The sequence below is a fragment of the Meles meles genome, chromosome 2 (assembly GCF_922984935.1).
Source record: "Meles meles chromosome 2, mMelMel3.1 paternal haplotype, whole genome shotgun sequence".
Taxonomy (NCBI): domain Eukaryota; kingdom Metazoa; phylum Chordata; class Mammalia; order Carnivora; family Mustelidae; genus Meles; species Meles meles.
The window spans coordinates 201,812,294-201,823,748 of NC_060067.1; the positions used below are offsets into that span (position 1 = coordinate 201,812,294).

At 45.8% G+C, this 11,455-nt stretch overlaps 1 protein-coding gene across 2 annotated transcripts; it reads left to right on the forward strand.

Moving 5' to 3' along the window:
- The first annotated feature begins 808 nt into the window (after positions 1 to 808).
- AGA (aspartylglucosaminidase) lies at positions 809 to 10,913 on the forward strand. 2 transcript variants are annotated; one of them, XM_045998404.1, is made up of 9 exons: positions 809 to 976; positions 2,882 to 3,035; positions 3,688 to 3,800; positions 4,665 to 4,777; positions 6,218 to 6,332; positions 7,097 to 7,172; positions 8,083 to 8,190; positions 9,083 to 9,216; positions 10,653 to 10,913. In XM_045998404.1, exons 1-9 carry the CDS (start codon positions 850 to 852, stop codon positions 10,751 to 10,753), a joined length of 1,041 nt encoding a protein of 346 aa, XP_045854360.1. In that variant the 5' UTR covers positions 809 to 849; the 3' UTR covers positions 10,754 to 10,913. The 2 variants fall into 2 exon arrangements, with proteins under 2 accessions (XP_045854360.1, XP_045854361.1); XM_045998405.1 differs by having other exon boundaries at positions 7,097 to 7,150; positions 8,091 to 8,190.
- The last annotated feature ends 542 nt before the right edge of the window (positions 10,914 to 11,455 follow it).

An 11,455-nucleotide genomic window follows, 5' to 3' on the forward strand; every position in this document is an offset into this window, starting at 1 on the left:
GGGAACCCAGTTCTTTCAGGAATTAAATACAGCTGCAGGCGTTACCCACATCGTCTTTACACAGAAGCGGCTCTGGAAACAATTCACCGGCCACCTGTTCTTTTTATCACCCCCCCCCCCAACCTCCCCATTAGTTACAAAGATGTCAGTAAACGTTTACGAAGGAAGTTTCCCACAATATATATTGCTTAATGTATTTACTTAAAAAACCGTTTTCAAAATCTTTAGTATTTGTCAGTGTCTCCTTTCCTAACGCGACGTCTCCATCCCAGCTTGATTGAAACATGTCGGGGAGCAGGTGGAGGACGTTCCAGATGGAACCGACCTCGCCCTGGGGCCGCGGGAAGAGGCGGGGACCCCGCGGAGCCCGCGTCTCCTCCGTCTCAGCTCCGGGATTTGCAATCGGAGCACGGCCTGCGAGCGCCGCAAGCGTGCCTCCCCGCACCCCGTAGCTGCCCGATCTCTGAGGCCGGGATCCCGGTGCGTTTCGAATTTGGACCTTTCACTTCATTTAAAGGACAGTGAGCGGAAACCGAACGAAAATCGTCCTAACGCAATCCGGGGCTGCATAAATTCATTCTACGCTCAGTCTGCCTTTCACAGTGGGGGAAAGCAATAACTCGGTTAATTAAAAAAAAAAAAAAAAAGAATTAGAAGAAGAAATCTGCATAAGAACGCAAGAGCCCCGGAATGCAGAGCCAAGGTTCCCGCGCTCCCGCGGCCCGCGGCCCGCGGCGGCCAGGTCTCGCGAGAGTAGAGGGAGCCGGGCCGCGGGCTGGGCGGGGCACCGGGATCACGAGCTCCGCGGGCAGCCGGCGGCCCCACCCCTTCACCGCCGGGCGCGGGGCCATGGCGCGGCTGTGGAGCCCTTCTCTGCTCCTGGTGCCGCTCGTGCTCGGCGCGGGCCTCGCGCACAGCCCCGGCGCTCTGCCCCTGGTCCTCAACACTTGGCCTTTTAAGAATGCAACCGAAGCAGGTGCGGGGCGGCGGCCGGGGGCGGGGACTGCGCTGCGAGGGCTGGCCGGCTGGGGGGAGACCGGCCGGCTGACACTCCCCCCCACCCCCCGCGGCGGGCACGCGCGCGGGCCTGGGCCAGCGCCCCCGCAGCCTCCTGCACCGCGGCGCCTCTAGCAGTGGACCCCGAGCCCTGCCTGCCGCTGCTGCTTTTCACGTCCTCGTCACGTCACGATCTGCCCTCCGCTCCCCGTTCGGCCCCGCGCTTGCTTGTTTTCCACCCTGTTGCTGGCCTACAGCTGCTAGGGCCTCCTCCGGGGCGCCTCCGCTGTCGTACCTGACATCCATTCTGTCTCTTGTCACCTTTCCACCTGTCTAACCCTTCAGCTCTCCCCAGTACCCTGAACTCAGCTGCAGCTTTGCAAACAGCTGTTAATTTTCTAAAGCACACATACTCTTTTTACATTTACTTTTTGTTGTTGGTACATGCTGGCATGATGTGGTTGCCACCGGGAAGTAACAGTGTTTCAGTCTTGGCCGTTAAAATCATCTGTGAAGCTAGTTTAAATACCCGTGCCTGATCCCTACCTCCTGAGATTTTCATTTAACTGCTGGAAACAGGACCTCTGTGTTGTTTGGGTTTGTTGAGGCTTCCTAAGTGATTTTGATTTGCAGCCAAGATTGAGAACCACTTACCTATCACCTCTTTCAGGAAGCCGTCCTTGATTTACTGCCCTTATGCCCAGTTGGAGTTAGGTTCCTATATTCTGTGCTTTGATTCAATCCTGTACATACCATGATCTTGTCATTTATTCATGTATTGACGCTTTGTCTCATTCACTCCAAGACCAACTACCCCAAGAGTAATTTCAGACTCCTCCCCCATTGCTAATACAACTTATTGGGGCAGAATTGGCTCCGGAATTTGGTGGAGCTAAGTGTCAACTCTAGGCCGCGCATATGTTTCAGACGAAGTGAAAAAACAAGGCAGATTGCTGCAGTGAGGAGACGGAACAGGAAGTCCAGCAGCCAAGGCAGGGGACATATAAAGGTCGCCTGTAGTGAAAGGGGGAACTTCTTGAAATATACTTTAAAGCCTGCAGGTCCAGTAGTAAAACTTAAAATGACCATTAATAGCCGCTTCCCTTCAAAGAATTCTATTTTTCTTAATGAAGACCTTGACCATCAAAGATCCCCCCCCCCCCCCCCCCCCCCCCCCCCCCCCCCCCCCCCGCCATGGGGACTTCACAGAAAAAAAATACTGCTAAAATCATGGTCACTGGAGCCAAAATGGCTTTTGAATCCCGGCTCTGCTACCTACCAGTTGTGTGACCTTGAACATGCTACTTAACCTCTCCAGTCTGCTTCCTCCTACTTAAAATGAGGACAGTAATTGTACAGTACTTACCTGAAAAGCTGTTGTGCACATTAGAGGACGGAGAAGCAATGTGAAGCCCACGTTGTAATTATTTGCTGTTAGGATGTGGTTATTGAGACTTGTTGTGGCTGACGTTACCTCAATAAAAGCACAAGCTGTATATATTTTTAATAATCTAATAATGCAGAAGAAATTTATAAGACTATGATTTAATGAATTTTCTATTTAACTGCCTTTTAGTGGCTTCACTTATAAAACTGAAGGAGAGAAGACGTTCCTTACACAGCATAGAAATATTACCAAGTAAAAAAAACCACCACTCACTGTCTGTCAGTAACCAGGCCTTAAATTCTCCACTGTAAATAGTTGCATTATATAATTTTGTCTACATCCTTCCTTTGTAGTGTTTACTAAACTAGAATTCTGTGTAACTTAGTGTAAATGTGAATTTTTTTTTATATGAGTTCTCAAAACGTTTCTGGTTTGTTGCATGTGGCACTGAGAGGAAAAGTCAGTATGTAAGCCAGCACTCCCGGGATTTGGTTACAGCATGGAGGACGTTAGCCTCTGGAGGCTCTGCCCTGGATGCAGTTGAGCAGGGCTGTGCCGTGTGTGAGCGGGAGCAGTGTGACGGCACCGTGGGCTTTGGAGGGAGTCCCGATGAGCTCGGAGAAACCACACTGGACGCCATGATCATGGACGGGTAAGAACATCGAAGAACCTACTGAGAGCAAGACAGAGGCCTGCGTAAGCTTTGTCAAGTCAAACCCCCTAGTTCATTGTACCTGGCTGGTCCAGACACAAGGAGTTTCCCCCTCATCATCATCATAGAAATATCACATGGAAGTAGGTAGTCTTAGAACATACAGAATCCCAAGCTGCGAATGGCCCAAAGCCTTAAAACCCCCTTTCAGAAGCCGCATTTAAACTGAGTCAGGAGTGGGCCGCCTGGGTGGCTCAGTGGGTTAAGCCTCTGCCTTCAGCTCAGGTCATGATCTCAGGGTGCTGGGATCAAGGGGTGCACTGGGCTCTCTGCTCAGCGGGGAGCCTGCTTCCCCCGCTCTCTCTGCCTGCCTCTATCTCTGCAAATAAGTAAAATCTTAAAAAAAAAAAAAAAGAAGAAGAATCAGGAGAAACAGAATGGCAGTCCTGTTGTCGTACGTGGTAGTTGGACTTGTGGTCTGTCTTCATCTGCTTGTGGGAATTTGTATGAACTTCACGCGTGTGCTAGTCTGTGTAACGTTGAGACGGTGGCATTTATCCTACAAAACTGTTGCTCCCAGTAAACCAGTACTGTTTTATCTTTGAACCTCTGAAAATACTTTAATCAGTTGTATGCACTTTTTTCCTTGCAGCACGACTATGAATGTAGGAGCGGTCGGAGATCTCAGGAGAATTAAAAATGCGATTGGTGTGGCTCGGAAAGTGCTGGAACATACAGCGCACACGCTGTTAGTGGGAGAGTCAGGTATGTTTTTGTGACCCTGAAGCTTTATCTAGTCCTCTGTCTCTTCTGTTCCTCACTGTGAACTAATAAAATCGATCAAAGCCGACCCGAGTTCAAATTCCAGCTGTTTTATGTAGCATCCATTTACCCTCAGGTAAGTTACTTATAAATTCACACTTCCTTCATCTTTAAAATGGGATTTGAAAAACCTAGTTCATTATCTGTACATAGGTCATGGCTGGGCGGAAGCGTGAGCCACAACATTTCTCTCCCTGAATTCACTGTATCGTGTGAGATGGAGCGTTCATCCCAGCCAAGGACGGGCACCAGAGCGGTTCTGCTATGGCAGCGTCTCTTGCTTGAATGTCTCCCAAGTTGTACACCAAAGATCGTGCAGTGATCTATAAACAAAACTACTCTTAAGGCATGAATTAGCGAACTCCACAGTTAGGCGTCCTTCACTTTTGCCAAAGGACGAATGAAAAACTGCCTGACCAGCTAGAGGGTCTGTCACTCACGCGTGGAGTCCAGCTGGCTCTTTGGTTAGTGTCTCAGCGCCGGGCACCGCGCCCTGGTTAGAATAGTAAGATTCTTGCGTGGTGAGACGGGTGTGCAAAAAGGGAAATCGTGAAGGGGGGTGGAAAAGAGAACCAAGAACTGTCATAATATACACCCCCGGATCTCCAGGAGATCAGATGAGACATGTGGCATGTTGAGACCCAGAAACTGATGTCCTTAAAACTGTCTGTCTCTGAATATTCTTCCCAAAGTCCTTGTGTGCACCCACTTGAGAGACTGCTAACCAAGAATGCTTCCTGGACGCGTATTTTATTTAGAAGGCAGTGCTTAACTAATTTACCTTCTTCTTTTCTTCCTAATCTCTAGCCACCAAGTTTGCTGAAAGTATGGGGTTTATCAGTGAGGACTTATCTACCACTGCTTCTCGAGCCCTTCACTCAGACTGGCTTGCTCGGAATTGCCAGCCAAACCACTGGAGGGTATGTAGACCCAATTTGTTAAAAGCAAATTGCCAGACAATATGACCGACATCCCGTCTGCTCTCTGTTGGCTACCTGTTCATAAAGTGCTGGTTATTACCCTGGTTGCACTTGAGAACCAACGATTTAAGTCGACTCCCGGGGCATGGATATTCCAGAACGTTCTTCAGCTTGTGCTAAATACGTTTGTTGAGGAGCTCCTGGATCCTGGCAACAGGTCTCAAACTGGGACCGCTCTGCTGTGGGAAAGAGGGGGTGGCCTCGGTCAGAAAGGGTCTGTTTGTATTTCCTTGCTACAAAAGGTTCCAAGTCAAAAAAAAAAAAAAAAAAATCAGAGTTTAGAAACCATTTGTCTAAAATATTTCTTAAATTTTATGTGCATGGGGGCGCCTGGGTGGCTCAGTGGGTTAAGCCGCTGCCTTCAGCTCAGGTCATGATCTCGGGGTCCTGGGATCAAGTCCCACATCGGGCTCTCTGCTCAGCGGAGAGCCTGCTTCCCTTCCTCTCTCTCTGCCTGCCTCTCTTGTGATTTCTCTCTGTCAAATAAATAAATCTTAAAAAAAAAAAAAAAAATTTATGTGTATGAAGTATGCCCAGTATCTTGCCCTTATTGGCTGGATCTATACTATTAGGTGACTAGTGTGTTAGTGGTGGGATCATTTATCTTTAAATCAATGGGACTTTTAGCATAAATCTGTTTGTCTTTGCCGTCCAGAACCTTCTGTGGACTACCTTAGTCTCTCATCTGTGTCTTCTCCCAAATCCTCATTACCTTTGAGTAACCAGCAAGTCTCGGGGGTTAGCATTTGAAAGAGGCTAGTGTATACAACTGGGTCAGGGGAGGCAGCAGGGGCACTAATGAGTAAGACCTGAGTAGCAGGTTCCTGATTAAATACTAATCCATATGCACAACCTAAATTTATGAATTTGAATCATTTTCTTGTATCTTTAAATCCATAGAGGAATCTGAGTACCACTTAGAATATGTTCACATGAACCCAGCTTTGAAATAAAGAGGGTTTTAAAATAGATTTTGCTTTAAATCTCAGAATTCTTCTTTGGCCAGAGAACAAATCCTGAAATTTAAAGGTCAGGCTGTGTACCTAATTCCTTTGAGGATTAAGATCTAATACAAAAATCTTCATTTATATCTACCGTCATGTGGAGAACTTTAGCCATTTAAGAGAAAAATCGGGGATCTTTTCCAGGCAATATTGATGTCTATTCTATATTATATAATTCTGAGACTAGACTCGGTATTAAATAAAATTATATCCATCTGTTCACATAAATCTTAGCTGATCTTTTGTTTTTAATTCATACCTTTCAGTCACCAGACATCATTTGGATTTCTTACTAATGTTTCATCATTGTATGTGACTACTTGCCAGTTGCTAAAATGAACCTTTCTAAAAACTAAAACTTAAATCTTGTTCACAGAATGTTGTTCCAGATCCTTCAAAATACTGTGGGCCTTACAAGCCACCTAGTTTCTTCAAGCAAGAAGGTCCTACCCGTAAAGAAACAGGAGATAACTACGGTCATGATACAATTGGTAATTTGTCTTTTACATAATTTTTATGGTTAAAGTTCAGCCATTTTTAATTGTCTGTCTATAGTTCTTAAGTTCTTCATCCAGCCAGAAGGTGGTTTTAACTGTTTCGGCTGCCAAGTGAGGCCATATATACATATGTGCGTATGTGTACACACACACACACACACACACACAATTTTCTTTCCATTGCATCTGTATACATTTAGGTAAATTACAAAAGGCCCCTAAAATCTCATGTTTAAGCACTTGTAGATTTTTAAATCTTTTTTTGATATGTAGGGTTTTGTTTTTTTTTTTAAGATTTTATTTATTCATTTATTTAAGTATCTCTACACCAACCCAGGGCTCGAACTCATGCCGCTCGGATCAACAGTCGCATGCTCTTCCGAGGCACCCCTCTTTGATAGGTAGTTCTTTAATAATTGTATGTTTGCCAAGCTGTCCTGTTGAAAATTTCCATTATTCTGTGTCAAAGACTTGTCTGGAATTACCTTGGAAAGGTAACTGGGCAATGTGAAGAGTAAGCCTCTAGAAAGTCTGACAGATGAGACTATGACAGTGGGTTCCGAAACAGTACAAATTAGGCAAGGGGTATAATGTTCAGCATTCCTGAGTGTCCTGTTTTCTTCTACCCAAAATTATTGAATGAGGATACTTATATTACCAGCTGCTCAAGTATTTGTTTATATTTGAGGTAAACCTCAGAGCTGACAAAGCTACAGTGATTTTCTTTCTTTCTTTTTTTTTTTTTTTTTACCTTCTAGGCATGGTCGTGGTCCATAAGCTGGGACGCACTGCTGCTGGTACATCTACAAACGGTATAAAATTCAAAATACCTGGGTTAGTGTTTCCAAAAGAAGCGGTCTCACAAATACACACTGAGCATAAAGCGGCACGTGCAGGTGCTCCTGAGAGAGGCAAAAAGTAGAGCTCAACCCCACCCTCACCGCCGGGACAAAGAAATGTGGAGGCGAGCAAAGGAGTAGCTGCTACCCCTGCCCTGGAGCTCAGGGATGGCAGGCGGGGGGGGGGGGGGGGGGGTGAGTCAGCCGGGCAGTCAGCTGGGGAGAGGCCAGCAGAGAGAGGCTGGGGGCCCAGCCCGAGCCTGGGGAAGGGAAGCGAGCACCCGGGCTCAGGCACGCACAGACCTGGGGTCGCAGCTGCTCGGGGCAGGGCTCCCACCAGAAGAAGGGAAATTGCATGGATGTCAGGTGCTTGGGGGGGACGGGGGCAGAGGTGGCTTTGGCACCTTGCAGGAGGTCCTGAGTCAGTTTAAGGATTTCTGGATTGTATTTTGAAGTAGTAGAAAAACATCCAAGGTTTATTCCAAGGAAGAACCTTGGTAAAATACTGGCACATGAGAGAGAAAGCAGGAATCGATTGTAGCTGAGGGAAACCAATCGGAACCTATTGAGATAGTCCAGAAATTCGATGGTAAAGGATGGTAATAATTGAATAAGAATTTTTCAATAATTGTAAGATTATTAAGGTAATCATTGTAAGAATCTGTGCCATCTTGATATCTAACGAGCTGGCACCTGATTCTTACATCATTAACTGAGGTTTGTGGCAACCTTTGTTGAAAAACTAATGAGAATCTTTGCTCCCTGAGTTCTGATGAAGAATTAACTTAACACAATCATCAGCGGCAAAGTAGGAACACCCCCTATTGTTGAAACGTCTCGTAAAATACGACGGCATTCACCCTTGCTTTTCCTGTCCTAAATTTTTGTGCTGTGCCCTCACAAAGTCGAGTAGGAGATTCGCCAATCCCGGGAGCGGGTGCCTACGCGGAGGACAGCGTGGGGGCGGCTGCAGCCACTGGCGACGGCGACGTTCTGATGCGCTTTCTTCCCAGGTGTGACTTCTCCCTTTTAGGACCTTCCAGATCTCGACCGGAGATGGTGTCTGTCAAGACAGAAAATAACTGTGCCAGGCTGAGTTTGTGTGCACAGGAGCTTTCTAGAAATTCTGCTTCCATACCCTTCACCTCTTATTTTCGATGGCGATAATTTTAGTCATCATCGTCCTCTGAAATAGAGTATTTCTTACTTTACTTCACAGATGAAAATACTTACGATGCATTTAAATCATTTATGTAAGGCCACCGAGTAAAAGAACTGTGGTAATTGATAAAAGCACGAAAGGCAGTCGCTGTGTACAATTAATTACTGAAAGACAGTGACTACAACTGGATGTTGTGTGCATGCCCACCATTTCCCCCCTCAATTGTAGCCCCATTTCTTTTTTTTTTTTTTTTAAATATTTTATTTATTTGACAGAGAGAAATCACAACTAGGCAGAGAGGCAGGCAGAGAGAGAGGAGGAAGCAGGCTCCCCGCGGAGCAGAGAGCCCGATGTGGGGCTCGATCCCGGATCCTGGGATCATGACCTGAGCCGAAGCGAGAGGCCCAACCCACTGAGCCACCCAGGCGCCCCTGTAGCCCCATTTCTTACTTAAATGTAATCACTCTTCTTTAGGACTTCTGGCCGCTATGACTATGTACCAGTTACCAGCCAGAGCCAAAAAGAACAGGCATTTAAAATGAAGGGGTAGATGAGTTGAAAAGATAGACATTGTATCAAGGTTTACTTGCCTTCATGTTGACGCTTTCACAGGAATTACTGACTTCTCCTTATGTATTTTATCAAATGTGGCCGTTCCGATGGTTTTAGGTTTCTAACTTCAGGTCACAAATTTGGACTCTGTTGACTCTGTGATACTAAAGTTATGCCTCTGTTTAAATCAGCTACCAAGCTGTAGACTATATGAGAAGAGGAGAAGATCCAACCGTAGCCTGCCAGAAAGTGATTTCCAGAATTCAGAAGTATTTTCCAAACTTCTTTGGGGCCGTGATATGTGCCAATGTGACTGGAAGTTATGGTGAGTTTTATTTGGAATTTGTATTTGCGTGAACTTGTAAATGTTGTTGAAAACATACTCTATGAAATATGGTGGTGTAACTTGCTCCTATCCATTGAAGAACAGGGACTCTATGGGGTAGGCACTGGGTCAGTGTTAACTCTTGATCTGTCAGGACCCCCAGAGTGCTTAAATACACCTGATCCCCCACCCCCACCCCCAGTCTGGCTGACTCTCCGTGCTTATGACCCAGCGTTGGGCTCATCGTTCTTAACTCTGACATGAGTCTGCTGTGAAGTTCAGCTTCAGCTCCGGGGCCTGCTGACATGGGCTACTCCAGTCAAATGCTTTTATTAATTGGAGGTCGATAGGGACAACTGATCTTCCCTGCTGCTTTTCCATTCATTATATTAATGTCTTAGTCATTTAGATCTTGGGGCTCCAAGGTACCAACTGTATTACTAATTAGTAAACCAAAGAAGTCGGCAGAATTATTTTTGCACCGCATTTGAGGCATGTCTTTTGCTTCATTTACTTTCCATACGAGCCTGTCACAGTTTCAGAGTTTCAAGACCAACCACTGCCGCTTCTCGTTAGCGAATTTTCAGATGAGGAAGATCCACGGCTTACTGATCAATATAACTTATTAGGTTCGACTGCTTATTATTGTCCTTTGATCTTTTCCTTCCCACAGTTCTGTATTTGAAAAACTTGTTTGAGGAATTCCTTATTCTTTTTTAAGTACTGAAATACCAAAGTCAATAAAAGTGATGGCCGGGGTGTGGGGGAGGCTTTATGTTTAAAATAAGTCAGTTTGATTGAGTCCATCATAAATAAACCTCAGAAGGCTCAAAGTTGGATTTAACAAGATGTACAAATGACAATTATGTAATTGTAGATGAATTTTAAATTGACTGGTTCTCTAAAGCGGCGGCATTAGAAGGGGACCGTGCGGGTGTTTGGACCGGGGAAGAGACCCGCATTGCCATAGAGGGGGAGGCGGTAAGGTGCACTGGGGTAGACTCAGGTATCTTGAGAAACAGCTGTTCCTGTGGGAGAAGAATGGAGAAGAACAGGGAGCAGGATGGAGGGAGGGTTGGGGCTGAATGAGGGGCATGTCTGAGTGGCTAGGGAACTAAAATTTTTAGCACTTGCCTAAATTGTTTTTACTAAGAAAAGGTCATGAAGCCAGAGTAAAACAGTAGTAGCAAAGTCAGCGTGCGTGTGTACCAGCAGACACCCGGCCTGTACTCTGAGGTTGGAAGAGATGGCTTTTCCCCACCCTCTCTCCTCTCCGGCCTGGTCAGCTTATCAGTACCGCGCAGCTCCCCTGTGGCTCCGCTGACTTCGGGTCCACGACAGCCGGCGGCCGGCGAAGGAGCCGCGTGCGTCTGTGTTGGCTGTAAAGATGTGCGTCTTCTGTTGACCCGGACGACTTTCTCTTCTCTTGGCCCCAGGTGCTGCTTGCAGTAAACTTCCCACATTTACTCAGTTCAGTTTCATGGTTTATAATTCTCTAAAAAACCAGCCAACTGAAGAAAAAGTAGACTGCATCTAATCCGTCTTTTCCGTCGGCATCTCTGTTTAAAGAGGGAAGAAACGAAGGCTGGAAAGGTGACTCACTGTCGTCGGATTCTATGCCTCACGCATCCCACCTTCCTTGTGTAAAATAGGCACAAAAATAAATGTGTGCTGAAGCAGCACTTTCCCTTTCTGTATCGACGTGGTTCTTGGGATCTTTTTATTTAAGCTTCGTCTATGCCCCGAACGTGAATATGTATGCGTGTGTTTTGTATACGTTTACATTTTAAGTGCTATTTGGATTTCTGCTCAACGTTCCAAGACATTGCTACCTTGGGGATTGATTTCCACAGTGACGTATTAAGGACAAAGGAAATAATGTGTATTTGGATACTTAAACTAATGAGAGTGTCCAAGTTTTTTAGACCCAAAAATCAAAATAACGGTGAGTCATCATGATTAGTCCTGATTCAGTTTCATTGACTTACAATGATGATCTCTTATCACCGATGATTCGTTTTGCATATGGCTCCCTACCAGTTTGAGGGGGAAAGAATGCCCTTAATAATAAAGGCGGGTTTGTTTTGCATGTATTGGAAGGTATGGGCAAATCTTCTGATGAGCAATTGTGTTGATTTTCTTTGTTTTTTTTTTTTCCCCCTGTGATGGAGTTCTCAGTGCGTGAAGCCTCTTTAGTCACAAAAATGTCTGATCTTTTAGCTACTAATACTTAGTATTG

Bases quoted from the DNA above. Each gene is read 5' to 3' on its own strand.
- AGA (XM_045998404.1), top strand. From the start codon at position 850: ATGGCGCGGCTGTGGAGCCCTTCTCTGCTCCTGGTGCCGCTCGTGCTC. The intron at 3,036-3,687 runs GTAAGAACATCG...TTTTCCTTGCAG, and splicing joins GACGCCATGATCATGGACGG to CACGACTATGAATGTAGGAG. The intron at 8,191-9,082 runs GTGTGACTTCTC...TGTTTAAATCAG, and splicing joins CTGATGCGCTTTCTTCCCAG to CTACCAAGCTGTAGACTATA.